Below are 21,694 nucleotides of genomic sequence, written 5' to 3' on the forward strand. Positions count from 1 at the left end.
TATTATAGAAAGAAGTTTTATTAAATATATCTATAGTTTGTCTGATGTGAAAATAATTAATGTTGTATTTATTTTTTATTTTCAGCCTTTGGATAGAGATCAGCCCAACGGTCGACCTCAGTGGCGTTTCACAATTTTCGCACAGGATGAAAATGGCGAAGGCTTAGTTGGCTATTCAGAGGTTCAAGTTAATCTAAAAGATATTAATGACAACTCTCCTCTTTTTCCATCGGGAGTATATTTTGCTAATGTGACGGAAAATGGCACGGTCGGCTTAACTGTTATGCGAATGGCCGCCGTAGACTATGATGACCCACAGGAAGGTGGTAACTCCAAATTAGTATACTCAATAGAGAAAAATGTAATTGAAGAAGATACTGGCTTACCAATTTTTGAAATAGAACCTAACACTGGTATAATTAAGACAGCTGTTTGCTGTTTGGATAGAGAAAAAACTCCTGATTATTCTATTCAGGTAGTAGCCATGGATGGAGGTGGACTAAAAGGTACAGGAACGGCATCCATACGAGTCAAAGACATCAATGATATGCCACCACGATTCGTTAAAGATGAATGGTTTACTGAAGTCGATGAGACAGATAATACTGCAATTCCTTCACAGTCTATTCTAACTGTCACAGTACACGATGAAGATGAGATTAATAATTTCAAATATAAAATTATTGAAAATAGTGGGTATGGTGCAAATAAATTTGAAATGTACAGGAACCCTGATGGAACTGGGTCACTTAAAATAATTGAACCGTTGGATTACGAAGATCCTATGCAAAGGAATGGGTTTAGATTTAGAATTCAAGTTAATGATGATAACAAAACTGTTGATAAGTACCATATTGATACATCGTGGGTAATGGTGAAGTTAAGAGACGTGAATGATAATATGCCCAAATTTGAAAAAACTTATTCAGAAGTTTATGTGAATGAAAGTGAAAAAGTCGGAAAAATTATTCAAACATTTAAAGCATTAGATGTCGATCAAGGTGGTAAAAGTAAAGTGTCATACGCAATTGAAAGGTCGTCAGATCGTCACCGTCATTTTTCTATAAATGATAGAGGATCAGTTATTATTCAAAGACCGTTAGATAGAGAAAAACAAGCACGTCATAATTTAAAAATATTGGCTATCGACGATGGCGCACCCGCAAAAACGTCAACGGCTGAGTTGATTATTTTAGTGCAAGATGTTAACGACAATGCGCCTGTTTTTCTTCATGATTACAGACCCATTCTGCCTGAGCACGTCCCATCACAAATAATCGCAGAAATTTATGCCGTCGACCGCGACGATAAATCTAAAAACAATGGGCCGCCATTTCAATTTAGACTCGACCCCCTCGCCGATGAAACGATAAGAACTTCGTTTAAGGTTGAGCAGAGTCAATTTGATATCAATGGCGATAGCATGGCTATTGTGACATCCCTGCGATCCTTTGATAGGGAATACCAAAAAGAGTATATGATTCCTATCATTATAAAAGATCGGGGAACCCCTGCCATGTACGGAACGAGCACACTTACGGTCACAATTGGAGATATAAACGATAATAAAATGCAATCGGGAATCAAAGAAATACATGTGTACAATTATCAAGGGCAATCACCAGATGCAGATATCGGAAGGGTCTTTGTCTACGACGCCGACGATTGGGATTATCTTGATAAAACCGTCAAGTGGGAACGAAATGAGCACTCAAGGTTTCGATTAAACGAGAAAACAGGAATGATTCAAATGAAACAAGGCACAAAGGACGGTTCATATAAATTGCAATTCCGAGTATCTGATCATAGGCATAACCAGTATAATGTTTCGGCTGGTGTTACCATATACGTTCAGGAAATATCACACGAACTAGTTGTAAATTCTGGTTCTATAAGAGTATCTGGTATTAGTGACGAAGATTTTATCAGAGTATGGGACTACCATAAACAAAGTAAATCAGAGAGTAAGATCGAATTGTTGAGAGCAAAGTTGTCTCAATTATTTAAAACAGAAAAACATAATATAGAAATATTTAGTATACAAACAAATCAAAAACACCCTGTATTTACTGATGTCAGATATTCCGTCCACGGTTCTAATTTTAAATCCGTTAAATTAAATGGTATTGTTTTAATTCATAAGAATGAAATTGAAAGAGATTTAGGGATGAATATTACGATGGTAGGCATCGATGAATGTCTCTATGAGAATCAAAAATGCGAAGGATCTTGTACAAATATTTTAGAAATCAAAAAAAGTCCATACCTGGTAGACGCTAATACGACGGCATTAGCGGGGGTGAAAATTAGAAACATCCCCCAATGTCAATGCGACGCAAGAAATGCGAAAATGGAATCATGTAGAAATAATCCATGCTTTAACGGGGGATTATGTGTAGATAGTAAATTAGGTATAACTTGTTCGTGTCCAGTTGGCTATAATGGTCCACGTTGCCAGCAAACATATCGCAGTTTCGGTGGAAATGGATGGGCCTGGTATCCGGCTTTTGAAATGTGTGAACTTTCACATCTAAGTTTTGAATTTGTTACTCAAAAATCTGAAGGCATGTTTCTTTACAACGGGCCTATTGTGTCAGCCAAAGCCAGTGAAACTATTTTATCTGATTTTATATCAGTTGAACTTGAGAACGGATTTCCAAGACTGCTTTTAGATTTTGGATCTGGAACTTTGGAACTTAAAGTAAAAACAAAAGTTACCCTAGATGACGGCGAATGGCATAGATTGGACGTATTTTGGGATACTGAAAACGTAAAAATGGTTGTGGATTTTTGTAAATCAGCTGATATACAAGAATTAGATGATGGCAGTACGCCGTTATTAGATTATAGTAACTGCCAAGCAGAAGGAATAATCCCTCCATTTAATGAATACTTAAATGTAAATACTCCATTACAGATTGGTGGTTTGTATGATCAATTAGATTCAATGTATTATTTATGGCAGCATACACCAAATGGTGTTGGATTTGATGGATGCATTAAAAATTTAGTATTTAATAGTAAATTGTATGACTTGGCCTATCCTGGTCTCTCAAAAAACTCTGTTGCGGGATGCCCTCAGATAGAAGAGTTGTGTAACCAAGATGAAAATACTGCCAGATGTTGGTATGGTGGAGCGTGTATGGCAAGTTTTAGTGGAGCCAGATGCCAGTGTAAAGCTGGCTGGACCGGCCCAACGTGCACAACACCTACAATGCCGATAACTTTTAAGCCACAAAGCTACGTAAAGTTCGCTTTGAGCTTTGAGCCAGATAGATTTAGTACAAGAATACAACTAAGATTTCGCACTAGAGAATCATACGGTGAACTTTTTCGAGTAAGCGACCAGCACAATAGGGAATACTGTATATTAGAAATAAAATTTTCTCGATTACATTTCCGATATAATCTGAATTCAATGCGACAGGAAGAACATGATATTTGGTTAAGTAAAATATCTGTCGACGATGGAAGATGGCATGTTGCCAGTGTTATCCGTTATGGAAGCGCTGTGATATTAGAAATGGACGGAGGTGAAGGATTATATTACAACGAAAGCTTCACATTTGAGGGACACCAATGGCTTTTTATTGACAAACAAGAGGGTGTATACGCTGGTGGAAAAGCCGAATATACGGGAGTACAAACGTTTGAAGTTATTTCTGACTTCCAAAAAGGATGCTTGGATGATATAAGGTTAGATGGAAAACAGCTTCCATTACCACCTGGCATGAATGGAACACAATGGGGACAAGCAACAATGGCAAGGAATTTAGCAAGGGGTTGTACATCGAGTACACCATGTACAAATGTAGGATGCGCAGAGCCATTTGTTTGTATAGACTTATGGAACAAAAATGAATGCAGGTAAAAATTAAATATATTGGCATGATTAAAAAAATAAGTATTAGCTATTTTAAGATTTTTGTTGAACAATTATATTATGACATAGTTTGAAGTATGTGCTTATGTTCCAAAACTTGTGTGTATGTGTACATATTTTATTGTAAAATAGTAATATTATGCCGCGCGTAGACGTAACTACTAACCACAGCCATCGGTGGTAATCATACGCTGCGGACTGCAGCAAGTCGTATCAGTGCTTTGTTGCTTCTTGCTATATATAATAAAATTAGCCCAATACCTACGTTTTGGCTATAAACATTGGCATATCTACCAATTACCACCTACTAAACGTTACAATAATCAACACTACCATAAAAATTAGATTTCATTGAAAGACAAAGAATCTTTATTTAAAAACGAAAGTTTTAGGGTAATTTGTATTAAGAAGATGTTTAACACATTATTTTTATGTGTATTTTTTACTCATCATAGCGGGTTTAAAATGTATGGATTCGGGGCCAAAGCTACGTGTAATTAATTATAAGATATTTTCATAACAGGTATTTTGACAAGCAAGGTACTAATTATTGAGCGAATGACCAACATTAAAATTATTATTAAAAATTATCAGAAAAATCTGTGTAATAATATGTATTAAGGTTGGAGTATTGTTGATAATTCAAGCTACTTTGATGGAAAAGCAGTGAAGAAATTAATATATGTTATGAAATTAAATTTTAGGTGTGGAGAGGGTCAAATATTAACACACGATGGGAGAGGTTGCATAGATAGAAATGAATGCTTAGATCTTCCATGCCAAAACGGTGGAAGATGTGTTAACCAAGATCCCAAAACTCGATATCGATGCATTTGTCCAGAAGGACTGTGGGGGCAGAACTGTGAACTCATTCAGGAGAAACACAGTTTTAAGCTGAGCATGGGAGCAGTCACCGCGATATTTATTTGTTTGCTTATAATTTTTGGTAAGTTACCCTAACACACTAAATATGTCAATATTATACATGTATATTGGTGGCGATTACGTGATACTAAATGATTATTTACTTAATGTTTACTTTGTCATATAATATCTGAGAATAGCGCAAATCGATTACTTAATTATTACATCCGTAAGCAATGTAATAACAATATAATGAGAGATTATCGATTTCTTTAATTAGTATAAAATAATTGATCTATAACTAATATTGATGTGAAAATAATTACAGACATCAAAATAATATAAGACTATTAGTTTCAAAGTCGGTAACCTCCATTTTTCCTTTATTGATATTATTTCTTAGTTCTAATTATGAAAGTACTTTTCCATCGAACTACGTATATACATAAAATAGCAAATCCATCTCCGTTTGGTAGATACTGAAATAGAATTAAACCGGAAGTTGATTGGAAAGTCGTTTATATTCACTAGTCACCATTATTGTTATAGGTTTCTACTAATTTTAAACACATTTATTACTCATTTCAATGACGTTTAGGATATTTTATTGGGCTATTTAGATTTTATAATTGTTTAATTGTATGTTTGCAAAGATAAAATATTGTATCTGCAGCCATAAAATGTGCTTTATGAAGTTTTTCGATTATCTCAAATGGCTAAATATGGACGTTACTGTCTTTGAAACTAACAGCTTCATATTTTGATGTATTAGTCTCAAATTTTCAAATTAATGCAAATACCTATAATGCATGCCTAAACAAATTTTCCTGTGCAGCTCGGAATTACGATCTGCTATCGGTATATTATAATGACTATCTAAGCGTTTAATACTATCCTCTTTCCTTGTAACATTTGTTTACCTCCGTTCAATAAACAGCCTTCGCTACTGATATGTAAATACCTAGTTAAGTATGATTTAAGTTGTTTGTAACAAATAAGCTCAGGTGTTAAATATGAAGCGCTTACGCTTAGTACCTCTAACGTTGCCAACTTAGAACTCTTCTTGCCAGACCAAGTATTTTTGAAATAGTACCTAACTTTAAAAAAATATACATCTATCGCAAGGCGTTAAATATAGATTTTTCCGATACCACAAACAACTTACAATTTCTTGCCATTTTACTTTATTTTGTACCCAAATATTAATTAAAGTATTATATTTATTACTTAGTTGAGAAAAAAATCTTTGTGGTCATGAAAACAATGTTTATAATCATGTTTTTTGGAAATGTTTAAATAACATTAATTTAATTTTCAGAAAAAATCTACAATTATTTAAGCTAATTATAATAGTCTTACTCTATCCGCATATTATTATATCAATGAAATTTGGCAACACTGTTATCGTATTACTAGGCTTGGTAGTTGTAAGAAAATATATTATATACTTTTATTAAAAATACAGTACGTATATTATGTAAATAACTGAGGGGCTTTTATATTGTGGATATTTTATATTATCACACATAACTTATAATCAAGATTAATGGATTACACATAATGTTTTTATTTCTAATTATATAGCCTGAAGCAGCTGTCAACATCAATAACTCAAAAATTCTAAAATAAACGAAAACTTTATTTTTAATCCATTATGATGGATTTCTAGCGAGTAACAAAGAATATGAAAGCATTTAACCATCATATTTGCTCATTGTTGGAACATCATATTTAGTTATTACCCCCTGCGGCTTCAGAGTCCGGTGCTCTAGCCCTACCCTACCGAAACCTATCACATAAATGCCAGTCTTATTAATAAATCAACATTATTGTAATAAGTAACAAATTCTTTTAAATACTTACATACGTCGGGGGGTACGTGATTAATATCCGATTATTAAATCGATTAGTTTATAATTAACTGATTTGTAAATCGATGCACCATTCGATTTTTTTCTAAAAAATAAGAGAATCGAATCGAAATAATCCTTTTTAAATTTCTTGTAGAAGGGTCGTTTTAGGGTATTCCCTGGCCACTTTGAGAGAATGAATTGTTATTACCTACTTATACATGATTTATTCGTACTTGTTCAGTGTTTTAGACAGTTATAAGGCTATGAAAAAATCAGTTTCCAATATTAAAGGATTATTAATGTTATGTTAAAAAGCTGATTTTATGTGACACTAAATTTGAATTTTTGTTTCGATTTATCCTAAAATCATTTTTATTTTAATCGAATCGATCATTTTCACTATGTTTCATGAATTTTACAACCTGATAGATACACGTATAATCTTTTTTGGAGTATACCGATAAGTATTTTGTCATAGATTAAAATATGGGAGTGTATTTGACGTATTTAAATGTGCTGAATAAATAAAACCATATTTTTTATTTACAGTTTTCGTTCCAGTATTCCTGACATGCAATCGAAAGCGCGATAAAAATGCAAAAGGAACAACGTTGGATAAAGATGTTAGGGAAAATGTTATAAATTATGATGACGAGGGTGGTGGAGAAGACGATATGACAGCTTTCGATATAACCACTCTTCAAATACCCATTGAAGAGTCACAGAAAAATGAAACCCCAACAGTAGCTTGTAAGTAAAATCATGTACTTATCTGTATTACGAATAGGTAAATACAAAAATAATATTATATAATAAGAAGATACCAAAGAGAGGTATATGTATAGAATAATAAATACTATATATTATTATATTTATTGAAACAGGAAGTAATAATTTTTCTTACTCTGCTGAGAAATTCAGTTTTATCCTGTGTCGTCACCTTGTGTTACCACACTAGTTTTACGATATGACAGTATTATAAAATTGAAATGCCGGTTTTGGCAACAAAATATGTATGCATCGTTCTTTTGCTATTCATATTATTAATAATTTTGGGAATATATGTCATTCGTATGTAGTCCTACGTCTTATTGGCGAAAGAAAGTCTGATATAATGAAATAATTATAGACAAAGGAGCATATTATAAAAATCTAAAACGGTTATTTTGAATGAATGGGGGGGGGAGAATATTAAAACATGTGACATAATTTAGATAGAAATAAATTATGACAAGAAGTAAAGTAAGAGTTCAAAAACGTGTGTGACACAATTAAATGAATAAGCCTATGGGTTAACTATAAAATATATGAACCACAATATTATGTTAACTGGAGTATTAAATATTTAAAAACCTCTGAGAGACGTTATTTCGCAGAATGGTCATGGCTAGACATTTAAAAGCTCATTGCAATACCATTTTCCGTTTCAGTGGTCATATTAATTAACATAAAGTAAATATAATAAATTATTAAGTATACGCAAGTCACGTGGGAATGCTATTAATATTTATGCTTTAGGATTAATTATTTAAGTTCATGTAATAAAATACTGATCAAGGAATAGGTACTATTTATAACATACCTTCCTTTATGAGTCAAAGGAATATAATATCTGGTATAAATTTTATCCTATAATAATAACAATATATTAACAAGATATTAAGATGACAGTATATTATTTAATATACTATTTAGGTATAAAATAAATATTTAAAAATAATGCACCCGAGACAACCGAGTGATAACGTGTCTGTTTGTTAAATCATGGGTATCGAGTTTGAATCTTAGGTCTGACAAATTCAGATGTTCTCATGAAATTTGGCGATTGGCTCCAGATTTTAGACCTAATAAATTAAACAAATAATAGATAATATTATTCATATCTCATAAAATGTCATGACACCTCTTTGTGAAACGGTACAATGAAATAAGAAAATATTAAGGGGGATGCTTATACCAGCAGAGGCACCTAGCGGAAAAATACGAAGTTTGCAATTTTACAACATTTTTTTACAATTATTGTAAGTTTATCTTTGATTTAAAATAAAAAATATTTTTCTTTTTAATGTTTTCAGATACATAGGTATACAGTTGAAATTATTGTGAATAATCAAAAAAATGTGTCAAATTGCAAGATTCGTACTTTTTTGCTAGGTGTCTCTGCTGGTATAAGCATCCCCCTGAGGTCATTTTAAACTACAGTACAGCTGTCTGTTCAATCTCAATTGAAAGTTCAGCTCGGAAACTGCGATGTATATTTAGGTAATTTTTATCCAATAAACATTTATTTTATTTTTATAAAAACTTTCTAAATATATTGACTGGTATTATAATGCAGGACATAAGTTTCAAGAAATAATAATATTTCAATCTAAATTAGAAAAGTAGTATGAGAAATACGACAATACAGCACGTCACCGTGCCTACTACGGAGTGCGGTCTTGCCTAAAGGGTCAGATTAATTTCGTTAAAACGTTGCTTGCATTTTTTGTAATGTGTTTTTTTTTGTATTTGTACATGAAAGAAAGGTACTATTTTATTGGCGCTTTGGTGATCACTCTTTTTCCATAAGTATAAAAATAATCCAGATTAATCTCAATTAACTCTACCATTAAGTTGTTTACACGCCAGCTTAACTGAAAATTCTAAAAATTGATAGCACACCCATCGGACCATGCATCCGTTACAGTTTCAGTCGGCCGCTTAAGTTTTTGCGTTTACACATCCGTTTATAACAGCTCGAATGAAATCGAACAATGACACTGATCGTTTAAAAGTACTTTTAGTATTTTTGCACCATCTTTATCAGCCGGGGTTGATCAACTGCTGGATGATGGTATCCCTAACTGCTTTCATTCTGCTATTCTGCTTTCGGTTGCTAGTTAATTACTGCCATATTTATATATCACAGTTAATGAGATTATTAATCCAGCGGATTTTAAAGTAACACTTTGGTTGTTTAGTGCCTCTTATATGTACCAATTTTTAATGCATCTCTTCAACTATTGTCAATTAACCAAAAGACAGGTATAAGCTGATGAAATTTATTCAATTTTAAATAGAGACATTCATCATATTATTCCCGCTCTTATTAGTGAATTTATTTGTTTATGTTATGATATTTACACGTTATGCCTAACACACTTTTCCACCTTTCCATACCGCATTAGTCCTAGTTTTTGATCTGTCCACAAGGGGTTTCTGGCAGGGCTCTAGCCTAGGGGCCCAGGCTCAAGGACGTCGAGAGTCAATCAGATATGTGACATAAACACATATCACAATTAATGTGATCATCACACACTCTAATAGTAAAAGAAGTCGCCTGCGGCGCGATATCACAAACGGGTTGTTAACATTTAAAAAATTTGGTTGTAAAATGCAATTTTTGATTATTTTGTACACCACTCGACAACTCCATAATTCAAGAAGATGTATTAAAACTACAAAAAATTGCTAAAAGTAAACTGAAAGCCCTTACTTTTACCTCTAATACAATTTTGAAAACGCTTATATTGTGCTTTACACATGTTATTAAACTTAGCGTTAGGTAGGGGGCCCGATTCAGGATGTGGGGGCCATGTCTTAGACTGAGTAAATGTTTTACGTAAACGCTGATAACATACACTGGTTGAACATTTTATGCTTTACGTAGAATGGAACCATATGCATACTTATTAAAAATTCTGTGTGTTTCAGATACGGTAGAAAAGGGAGATGTTAAAATAAAATTTAGTAAAAAACAAATGTTAGCTAAGTATAAAAAATGCGCAGATAATGATATTAATTGTCCGCCATTTGATGATCTTCGAAATTATGCGTACGAGGGGGATTGCAGCTTAGCGGGCTCCTTAAGTACGATAGCTCCTGGTAAATATGCAAATTATTTATTGTTATATTTAATATATCTCTTTTAATATTTGAGCTTTAATTATTTTACTATACTCACTATTTTTATAAATAACGTTGCTTTATATAATCTTATTCTACTGACAATTATTTTTTTCTATTCATTCCGATTAGACATGCATATTAAACTATAACATGGTGATCTGAAATAAAATTATTATTACTAATTGAGGGTGTTTTTTACCCTTTCTATTCTGGACGATTCAGTTCCGATGATTTCCAGTTACTTTGACCGAGCTTTCTCAAATTTTCTGTCACACTGTCTAGGCATATCAGTTTCAGCAATTAAGGCTTTCTCTGGCACTCAAGGGATGCGTACATATACCTTATTGCTGGTAACTCATCCAGCATTCTATGTACGTGGCACATTTAGTGCAGTCTATGCATTTTTATACGCCACGATCTTTTCGCCTATTACCTACTAAACTTTGTAGAACTCTTTATTATACTTTGACTTCCAAATGCCACCAGATACTAGAGAGATCATTATTATAGATTATTTTTCATTGTAGTTTGTGGTCCCAATATTGAAGCTCGATTTGATATAATTAAAAAGGATTTCAAGTTATACACATTTATATTTTTATAAAAATCCATGTTTTTTAAAATAAATATAAAAAATATTAAAACGATGAATTAGTCAAAAATCTACACGACGAAAAATTGAAAACTAAATAAACTAAATTTAATTAATACATATGACCATAAGATATAATGTAATAATAAGATGTGACCTTGCAACGAATTTACATTTTTTTACAATTGTAAGTTTATATTTGAATTAAAAAAAAAAAAATTTTTTTTATTCTTTTCAGATACATATTATTTATTAATTAATACAGTTGAAATTGTAAATTATCAAAAAAAAAAATCTCAAATTGCAAGCTTCGTATTTTTCCGCTTGGTTCTCTCTGCTGGCATGTCTCCCCCCCTTGCGTCGGCCTATGACGTCGTGGATCCCAGGTTCGAATCCTAGGTTTGACAAGTACATGTCATATTGTTTTTCAATTTGTATGGACCTAATAGGTTGAGCAAGTGGCTGACATCCATTTTTCGTAAAAACAAAATCTGTTAATACAAACCTTCACACTGTGGAGGCCCAAATGATCTTATTAGGATCGGACATGGTTGGAGGATTTTATGATATATGAATAAAATAATATTTATAAAATGGTGGATTATTATTTCATCAATCATTATAATATTCAACATCGTCGTCGCTAGTTAATATATGGCAACATTACATGGATCCGCATTGCTATCATTATTAAATTAATCCATTCAATTTTTATTTCTACTAAGGATATTAGAATACTCACAAAGATATCCATCAATAATAGTCATCGTTTTACATACCTACGTAAAAGATAAGATAGCCCAAGTAGATAATATATTATGACGTTTTGTATTATGACCTATTTTTTTATTTTTCAAACGCATGGTGTACTTATTGCTCGGTGAAGACTATTTTCACATTTACTACAATATTATTAACCGTAACCATATTTTTTCGAGAGAAATATATATTTTTTAAAACCAATAGTCTATTTGAATATCTGCAAAAATCGGGGACCAAGAAATCTGTTAAATGTGTTGTGTCTTAATAATAATTATTTTCACGTTACTTACGTACTTGATTCATAATCATATTATGGTAAAATCGTTTTCTTTTTTGAATTAAATGGTATATAAAAGTTTGTTCTAAATTTTGTAATATTTGCATTAACTAATTGAATTCACTTTTATCGAAGTAAATATGACATTAGGCGTTCCCCGAAAATTCACAAAATAAAGGTATAATAATCAGTGGAAATTGCTTTTGTTTACTGATTAATTATGATTAATTATATGAATAAAATACTATCAACTATTTTGGTTTATTTTAATTACCATCTTGTTATTCTTCTCCTGTTCATCCTATTCATCTTATTTTTTGTCAGTTTGTATTTTTTAAATAAATATATTTTTATGCATTAAAAAATAAAAAAACAATTTTTCAGTATGTATGGCAGATACTATCGTAGATTTAGCGGAGCTATCTAGCGATAAAACACGAAAGATAATATACTTAAATAAAGTCTACTTATATTATTAAGCTTCGATGTGGTTTTAATATAGAAGTTTGATTCGATATTAATAATAAGAATTTTATGAATATTTTCTAATAAAAAATAGGAATTATTCAATTTTAACGATAATCATATAAAATAATAATTGTAGTATTACGATGAAAGTCTTCAATGAATTTATATTTGAGAATTTAATTTAAATTTAATACACATTTTTAAATATTCTTTTTATATTGTTTGAGACTTTCATAGCTCATTATTGTAATAGATTTTTAGATTGTCACTGCATATTTTTCCTCTCTCTTTCCTCAATGTTACGCGATCATTGCAGAGGCCATTTTTAAGAAGAATAAGTGTTAATTATTTAGAATACTTTAAAATTTCGTTTATCAGTAAATTAAAATAATTCACCTTTTTCGTGTTATGCCACTAGATGCCCCTAATATCATTACATCCCTATTTAGTATATTATCATAATTTATTATTGCCATCATTTGTAACTACATAGGTTAGTTAACAAGTTAAGTAGTTACGAATCATAGACGGCTCGATAATTTTATTTAAAATATAGAGGACTCACCCCGAAAAAGAAAGATGTTAATTCGAGCCCCCACTCGAGCTCAATTTTTTTTATTCTATTAATTATGTAATCCTGTTTCTGAGGTTATTTAAAATTATGTATTTACATAATATGTATTTATTTTATTTGCAGATAGTGATGAGGAGCACTTGCAGGGGGGGCATATAGAATTAAGTGGTCCCCGTTTCGATAAATTGTCAAATGTGTATAATATTTATGATCATAGTGGTTCGGAAAGAGGTGTCATTGATACTAAAATAAGTTAAGAAACATTTTAATATCAGTCTTACGTGTACAAATGTATAAATTTTAACGTCGTTTTATTTACATTGCTATAACCTATGGAAAATATCTGTATAACAGAAAATAATTAGTTCTCCCACATTATTCGATTTTTGTAAAAATTAATAAATACTTTTGTATAGAAAACAACAACCATTTAAGTTAATAAATGTATATAATATTATTTAATTGTAAATACTTCTTCTGTCATTAAATTAAGATGAAATAATTGTGAATCGATCACTCAATGTAATGCCAATGAAATAATATATAAGTTTTTATTTTTCATTTATTACCTATAATAACCTTGATTACACTCCCACTACAATAAGATATCTTAAAACACACGAAATGTTATTAAAAGTTACAAATAAATTGTAATTGAAAAGAGAATTTTGTTAATTTATTGTATTTTATGAACGATTCTAACAAACCACAGTATGTACATACTTAGTATACTGAGACAAAACAAATAGATTCTACTTTATGGTTTACAAAAATAGCTGTGAATAAAATTTAGAAATTTTTATATTATAGTCTGTATGTAAATACAATTTTTGTATGAAAATAAATATCCTAGTACCTAACATTGTGATAAGTTTTTTGGCGTAACGAATAATAATATTTACTAGTAGCTATTTAAAGATGCATATTTATATGGATCGTATCTTTTTAATCATTTTAATCGCCAAATTTATATGTAACGTAATAATGATGAGTCAATCCTAAATGTATAAATTATTACAGTTTAAACAATATTAGTTCTGTAAGGAACATAATTATTATATGTAAATACATCACAAATAATATATTGATCCAATGGCTTACGAATATTTTATTTTATTTTACAAGTATCTTTAATATTGTGTTACATTTCATTTGTGATTACAAATATCTAATATTATTCTGGATGTTATGAATTAAAATATAATTATATTCATTTTTTTTAAATTCTGTTTGAAAACTTTATTTTCTCGTTAAAGATATTTATAATATGATAAAATATACCTAATTAAAATAAAAATATATTTATCGATTCAATATTATTATAAGACAAATTTACTAGAAAGCCTAAAAAGATTCAACCTGATTTTTTATTCTCATAAAATGTTGAAAATATTATATAAAGAGAAATAAAATATGGACTTCATTGTTAAAAATAGTTTTATTTCATTATCCCTAAAGAAATTAAATAATATACATAGTATAATACATTTAAAATACCAGTTTACTAAAATTATTAGTAATCACGTATTTTCTATGAAATATCCTTGTCACGCACTGACATCTTCGTGAAAAACAAAATAGTTATATGGAAAATTGGTCATTATACGAATGAATTTATTAGGGATGAAGATTTTTCTTAGATGTCGCAATGTATATATTTTTAAAAGTAAAATAAAATATAACGTAATAATATTATAATATTACACTTGAATTTGTAATAATTATTGTATTGTACATATAGGAAAATAATATTAATATTATATAAAAAAAATCAATTGAATTTTAAAACAATTAAGGAATCATTAGCCAATATTATTTGTAAGACATAATCCATAATATATGAAAGCAGAGAAAGAAAACCATATTAATATGAGTTGTGCTTTAGGAAAGATTATAATTGGAGTAGATAGTTAACATTATCGTGAAATCTTATCGAAACTAGAAAACTTATTATCACAAGATAAATTTTCAAATTATAGTAGTTCTTAAAAAAATTCCTCCCAAAATCAAGTCTTGAGATTTTCCAAAATTTTAAATGATTTTTTCTATTCAAAATGGCATTAAAAAGCTTTTTTAGCTTTTATAAAACCATACCTGATTTTGAGTCTATAATATGTAATAGCCAAGGAAAGAGTAGTTTAAAAATATTATAGCTACCGAAATTATTGAATTCAAATTATTTGGAATTATTATTTGTTTCAAATAACCTGCATCGTACACATAAGATACCACTGTACTAGAAGGTTTTGCAAAAAATATTTTTCAGGAACTAGGTAAGTAGGTTAATATATAATTATATTAAAATAATCTTTAGAGTTATCATTATTTTTTGTAAAATAATTGTCTTACAATACGTCGAATTTACACTGCAATAATATTATAAGCACAGATAAACCTATTTGAAATTTATTGAATCCATTTTATGATTAGGCAATTATCGATAAATATTTAAACGTTGTATTTATCATAGTGAACTAACTCTTTAACACAATCGATTGACATGAAAGAAAACTTTTATAACATTTCCGAAAACTAGATCAAAAGCGATGTTTACTGAATAATATTCATGTTATATTAAACATTTTTAATTCCTGAAAATCTTTTACCCGGAAACTCATCCATGCTCCGAATGAGTGAAGTAATTTATCTCAAAGGATAAAAGCAAGTTTGAAAAGGATGATAGCTAAAGAAAGGATATCCTCACAATTTGTCGGATCGGCTGTTTTGTAAAGACGCAAGCGCATTTATGTAGCTGCTATGTGATAGGTATCGCAGATTAATGTGCTCATTATGCGTCTCTAGCCGTGATGTCTGTCCATCCTCAATGCATCAACATTAGCATGACATTAATTATTTAATGTATGGGGAGATAGATACATTTTTTCTACTTTGTTGTATCATGGGCATGACTAAGTTGATATTATTTAGGTATCATATTTTTTTTAAATTTTCTCCAAAATACTTGCTTTATTCTCATTGGTTTACTCCAGTCGTTTTAAAATATTTTAATGTCATGGTCAAAGTATTTATTTAGTGAGTCTTAACATTACCAATTTATGTAACTCCATATAACTTTCAGTCTCACATTTTATTTAAATTTTATCCTATTTAAAATGAGTATATGCAACGATTTTTAAATTCTGACATATTGGTAGCAATTAAAATATCAACTCCACTGAATCTATTATAATATAAAGGAATGGAAAATGATAGCTTGATATAATATATCTAAGGTATACATTTCTTTATTTATACTGCACCTCCACGCATGATTACCATACCCACGCGCGATGTCATTACAGTTACCTTCATTCATCGGAGATCGTAAATCCATGTGAAATTTTCCTAGAACTATTTTTGAAACCAGTTGAAAACCAAATTTATATCATAATAAGAACCATTGATTTCAAACAGACACAACGATATTATGATTGATCATTATTGGTCGTGTATTAAAATATTTAAGTCGGATTTATTACATTTTTAATAGTTTGCGGCGTTCCAGTTTACCAAGGTTTAGAAGTAATACTAGTTGTCATAAATAAAATTCTTTATTTTTCTTTACATATAATAAGGCAAGTTTCTTACCATTTTGGATAACAATAATCAACTAATATGAAAGAAATAGACAATATAAGAGTAGATATCAAAATAGTTGACAATAATACTGATCTATATATTGGATACCAAGTATGTACATACCTACTGGTTGGGCCATTTATGTTCCCATTCCACTCCTTATCTCCTCACATACCTCCTAATCCCCAGTGGTATTGTCACTAGACAATAAATAAGCAATTACAGGTCATGATAGACGGTGTTATAAAGAACATTGAGTTGCAGCTCGATAGCGGGCGTGTACGGGCTTCTAATAACTTTCCGTCGCTTAAGTGATTGACTCAGTAGATACAGACTCATTCAGAATCTATCATCATCATATATACAAACTCACTTATAATCCATAAAACTGTGTCACAAAGTGCAAGAGTGTACGAACCGGGTACCCAAAACAACAATACCGCGCGAGCGAAAGTTGAAACCAGACCACGGAGCCATCATACATCATCAAAAAAGTCAGTGTCTGGCATTCTGTTCCATCGCCCTCACCCCTAGATCCGACCTCCTCATCATCCCTTAAAATAATTCTGTGGCTATTTGGCAGAAGCAGACATGTTCGATTTTTGGTGTTTTGAGGTTTAAATGCAGATTTGTTCTTTTATGTGTATATATTTTGTATTTGCCAAAATCAGATATGGTTTATCTCTTCTACTGACTTCATAATCAATGAAACAAGTTTCAGATATGTTTAAAATGAAGCAAGTCATATCTGCCAAAACAAGATATGGTGTATATCTGGTACCATATCTGCTTCTGGCAAAATAATAAGTATTTAATATAATCAATGTATTCTATTTGCCAAAACAAGATATGGTTACCATTTTGGTAGGTACTATATGGATTTTGGAATATTTTTTTTTATTTATTCAGTAAAATTTTGCAAGAAGATGTTTCAGAATATTACTGGCGTATCCCGAAATAAAATTTACGTCGCAATTGCGAAAAAACGCAGCTCGGAAACAGGAATCATAGACGGTGACCAAAGAGGACGTCATGAACCATACAATAAAAATAACATTGAAAAAAATTGAAGTAATTCATATTAAGAGGTCGCTACCTTTATTTATCTTCGCAACTAAATATTGCAAAAATAGATGATCTGTATAAAACCACCGGACTTCTCAACAGAGAAAATCTTTTACATACATAGTCTAAAATATGCTTCAATTTTTCGTGAACTAGGCTACAAATTTAAAAGTCCTAGTATAGACACTTGAAAAGTATGTGATACATATAACAATCAGATTAAGTGTGCAAACGATTTAGAAAGAAAATCTGAACTTAATGAAAAAAAAAAACGAACACTTGACTAAGGCTGATGAATCATATAAGAAGAAAGAACACGACAAATTGTTATCTAAAACTAGTCAGTCAACCCGAATACCAGTTTTTGATTTGCAAAAATGCCTGCCCACACCTTTCCTAAATACCAACATAGTGGACTAACAAATACTGCTAGCTGTTACGTGTGGCATGAAGGGATTGCTGGTCGGGGATCTGATAAAATAGCATCGTGCTTCGTGCAGCATTTGCAGAATCTTCCTAACTAATACAGTAGCCTATTCAGACTCTTGTCCAGGGCAAAACAAAAACGTAAACTTTTCTTTAGCATTGTCCTATTATGTCAGTGAATCTGAACACGTGCATTCTATAGAACACAATTTTTTGGAAGTGGGACACAGAATGAAATGTGACACGGATCATGCCTGCATAGAAAAAGCTAAAAAATCTACTGAACTTAACATTAACATCCCACAAGACTGGTACCAATTTGTACGAACTGTACGAGGCAAAAATCCGTTTAATGCGGTGGAAATGTCAGCAGAAATTTTTCTCTCTTTTTCAGACTTACTGAAAATTACTTTCATTAAGAAGTCAAAGTGTGTTGAAGGGCAACCGATCAATTGGCACACTATAAAGTGGCTACGGTATGAAAAACTACTCGGTGGTATAAAATTCAAATACTCTCTGAATGATGAGGAGCCCTTCAGAACAATGAAGTTATTAAGGAATTCCAGAGGGCGTCCGCATATTCCTAGAATACCGAGGACTCATATGGCACCTGCTCGAATAAATCCTCAAGAAAAGAAGGAGTTACTGAGCATGATGTATTTGATAGATCCCGTGTATCATACTTTCTATAATTCACTTGAAACTCAACCTTCTGTACCCAATATTGGTGATTCTGAAACCAGCGAAGACGATTATGCATGAATAACATGGATATTGTTATTTTTAAGCCACCTATAATAATGTATAATAATATGCCTAACCTAGATACGTGTGAGATATGGTACATTATTTTTAATATTGAATTTGCCAAAACCTGATATGTTCTTTAAAGTGATTTTTAAGAAAATCTGTGCTATTTAAATAAAAATGCTTATAATTGATTAAAACTCAGTTAATTTCTTCATAATATTTCATTAACTTTCCTTCATAATTAATTACATATTATTTATCACCAGACACAGAACATTCAAATTGCTCCCCTGAAAAATAGGTAAAACGACCATATCTGCTTCTGCCAAATAGCCACAGAATTACAGTCCACTTAAAAAGCTCAACCACCTACTATGAAACAAATTTAATGATATCTGGGTGAAACTTCGATAAGAGAATATTAATAGCAATGGTTAAAGGATATAAGTAATAAATAAAATGAAACGAACATAATATTAGAAGAGTTTCGACTTATGAGTGATTCGTGTGGGGTTGCTAACCATGTAGGTACAATATACATGGTAGTATTTTTTAGTTTTGTAGTTTAAGTCCCTTGAATGCTTGATTGTTGTTATAATTGAAGTTATAATAAATATTTTGTCATTTCAATATGTATTTTAACAATGGGGAGAATAATTTAAAAAATCAATATTCCAAAAAAAAACAGTCGTTTCATAATTACATTCTACATACATTGTTCATTACAAGCCTAAAAATATATATTTATAATATGAAAGTGGGTACTGTTACAGAAGAGATTAATAAATATAATTCAGAGAGGTTACATCCCAATCAGGGCCCCCACATCCTGAAGCGGGTCCCCAGGCCACGATATTTGACGGGCCCCCCAACATATCGCTACGGTTAAGGGCAGTGTAATATTCTATAGTAGTGTTTGCCAAATGATATTCCACGGAATTCCGTGTATTTTTTTATGTAAAATGAAAATGATGGGTATTTCGTGTATTTTTAGCGATTTTTGGTATTTTAAATAAATCAGCTTGAATAATTGTCAGCACTCAGCATCATATTATTATGAAGCACTGATCGCGACCCTTTTTTGTGATAGCCAAGTTACATGTAACCTTTTGCCATGTTGGATAAATAATCATTTTTATTAGTCAGGAAACGTACTAAAAGTAATTATTAAAGACTTTTTTTACTATTAGAGCTTATACATTTTCGGTGTGTTTATCTTACTTAACTGGTTGACCTGCTACGCCAGGCCCCTCCTAAGCCCGGGCCCCAGGCTAGAGCCCTGTAAGCCCCCCTTTATGGGGGCCATGACCACAATACATTACGTTTTGAAGAAGGTGTGTGAGTACCCTATGAAAATGAAACACACATTGTTATAGACGTGCAAAAGTGTGTGTTGCAACCTTCAAATACACCAATATTGAATGAGCGTCAATGCATAACCTAATAGCAATTGTCAGAATGAAGGACAAACTTAGAATGACGTATTCCTGATACGTATTTAAGTGTATCCCATATTCTTCCACACTCTAGATCCGTTGCCTGTTACTGTTTTCTTTGCTGTAATTAGTGTTATAATTACGTAAATAACGTTGATTTATTCAGACAAAATAAAATTTAAATTTCGCACATCTCGAATTGAAACTAACATAAATTCGGTTTCAGTAACATTTACGTTATTTTTTAAATTTATTATTAAAAAAATATCATTAATCAATGACTGATAGAACTTACATCTGAAAAAATAGATATCACTAAAAGTACAGAATTAAAATACAATCCGTAGGATGTATGCTACATGATGTACTTAATTAACTAAATGGATAATTATGTCGGAAATATTATTTGTAAAAGTGAATAGGTAGTATAAAAATACAATGCCTATGAATAAGATGACTATAATTAATAGTAGAGATGCCTCACTCTAAATGAGTAACAACATGTATCTATAACAGTAAATAAAACATTATTCTAACTCTTAAATATTTTTTGAATGTTCATTTATTTAGAATCGGAAAATATTAAAGCTTTAGCCTACTTGGAAAATTAATATGTACGTCATATTAATCCTCCCACGTATACCTGCTTTCAGCGTTGATGATAAAATGGCGTCGTAACGACCTTTACGCTTTTAATGTTTGCTAATTATTTTAAGCATGTATAAAAGTTTTAACACGAAATAAAACCAGTTAAAACATTAGGTAAATAGTCAGTTTGCATGGGACTTCTAACGCATATAATGGCTAAAAGAAAAGGGAAAAGAGCACGTATTATTATCTTAATCACCTGTTAATTTGGAAAAAAAATAATCAAAGGATATTTTATAAAGATTTTATTTTTTTCTGTATAAACAGTGCATGGATCACAGTATAATAAAAACAAGAGCATTCTGTATTGAATAAACATAATTTGTAACAACTGAAAAAGATACGTAAGTATCAGAAAAAATATTTAACATTTTTTTTTTCAATTCAAATTCAAATTAAAATTTATTCATTTACAATATACTTAGTGAACTTTACAATTTAAAAATTTAAAACGTTTACAATATGGAATTAGAAAGTAGATACAAGTATGCCGAATAAGCTAAGTAGATTCTATCCTCATATATGTTAATTAAGAAAAGACATCTTTAGTACCAACTCAGCAACAACAGTATAATTAAGTTGTTAACTGGTGGTATTTATCATGTCGATTGTCGAACTATTTGAGA

The 21,694-nt window shown here is 30.8% G+C and overlaps 1 protein-coding gene across 1 annotated transcript; it reads left to right on the forward strand.

Annotated features, from left to right (window-relative positions):
- The first annotated feature begins 289 nt into the window (after positions 1–289).
- LOC147066126 (neural-cadherin-like) lies at positions 290–13,582 on the forward strand. Its single transcript, XM_085956146.1, has 5 exons — positions 290–3,867; positions 4,588–4,829; positions 7,150–7,350; positions 10,297–10,467; positions 13,288–13,582. Exons 1-5 carry the CDS (start codon positions 290–292, stop codon positions 13,419–13,421), a joined length of 4,326 nt encoding a protein of 1,441 aa, XP_085812272.1. The 3' UTR covers positions 13,422–13,582.
- Positions 13,583–21,694: the final 8,112 nt, after the last annotated feature.

Source organism: Rhyacophila brunnea, unplaced genomic scaffold, assembly GCF_057557595.1.
Source record: "Rhyacophila brunnea isolate RB1 unplaced genomic scaffold, BYU_Rbru_1.0 scaffold_5, whole genome shotgun sequence".
Classification (NCBI taxonomy): domain Eukaryota; kingdom Metazoa; phylum Arthropoda; class Insecta; order Trichoptera; family Rhyacophilidae; genus Rhyacophila; species Rhyacophila brunnea.